Source organism: Bos indicus x Bos taurus, chromosome 23 (genome assembly GCF_003369695.1).
Source record: "Bos indicus x Bos taurus breed Angus x Brahman F1 hybrid chromosome 23, Bos_hybrid_MaternalHap_v2.0, whole genome shotgun sequence".
Taxonomy (NCBI): Eukaryota; Metazoa; Chordata; class Mammalia; order Artiodactyla; family Bovidae; genus Bos; species Bos indicus x Bos taurus.
In genome coordinates, this window is record NC_040098.1 from 31,790,992 (window position 1) to 31,791,936 (window position 945).

General features: G+C 49.2%; 1 protein-coding gene across 1 annotated transcript; it reads right to left on the minus strand.

The window, feature by feature from the left end:
• LOC113881638 (olfactory receptor 2G6-like) lies at positions 1 to 945 on the minus strand. Its single transcript, XM_027524716.1, has one exon. It carries the CDS (start codon positions 943 to 945, stop codon positions 1 to 3), a length of 945 nt encoding a protein of 314 aa, XP_027380517.1.

Sequence of the window (945 nt, forward strand, 5' to 3'; positions counted from 1 at the left end):
TTAACTCTGCCTCAAGTCTAGGATTCTCCTCATTTGTCTCCTTAGTGCCCCTTTGACTTCCTTGTTTCTCAAAGTGTAAATCAGGGGATTAAGCAGGGGAGTCACCAGAGTATAGAACAGTGCAATGCTTTTGTTCACATCCTGTGAATAGCTGGAAGGAGGCTGAAGGTACATGGAGATGAGCGTCCCAAAGAAAATAATCACTACCATTAGGTGAGAACCACAGGTTCCAAAAGCCTTCTGTCTCCCTTGGGCTGACTTTATCTTCAGGACTGTATGGGTAATGTGACCGTAGGATACTAAGATGAGTGACAGGGGCACCACCAAGAAGAAGGTACTGACAGCAAAGACTTCAGCCTCATTGACAGAGGTGTTGGTGCAGGCCAGTTTCAGCATCACTGGAACTTCACAGAAGAAATGGTCCACTTGGTTTTTACCACAGAGGGGAAGAGTCATGGTCAGTGCTGTCTGGACTACAGAACTGCCAAAGCCTGTAAGCCAAGCAGTTACAACCAGTTGCAAGCAAAGCTGGGGATGCACGATCACCATGTAGTGGAGGGGACGGCACACAGCTACATAGCGGTCATAGGCCATGACAGACAGGAGGACACACTCTACTCCCCCGAGTCCCAAGGCAATGAAGAGCTGGGCCACACAGCCACCATAGGTGATGGTCTTGTCCTTCCCCTTAAAGTTGGCCAGGGTCTGAGGGACAGTGCAAGTAGTCAAACAAAGATCCATAAAAGAGAGGTTGGAGAGGAAGAAGTACATAGGGGTGTGGAGGTGAGGATCCATGGTTGACAAAAGCATAATGGCGCCATTGCCTAAACAGCTCAAGGAGTAGATGATCAGGATGACCGCAAAGAGAGCCGTTTCCAGCTGGGGCTGGTTGGAGAAGCCCAGGAGAATGAATCCAGAGAAAGCGCTGTCGTTAGCTCTTTCCAT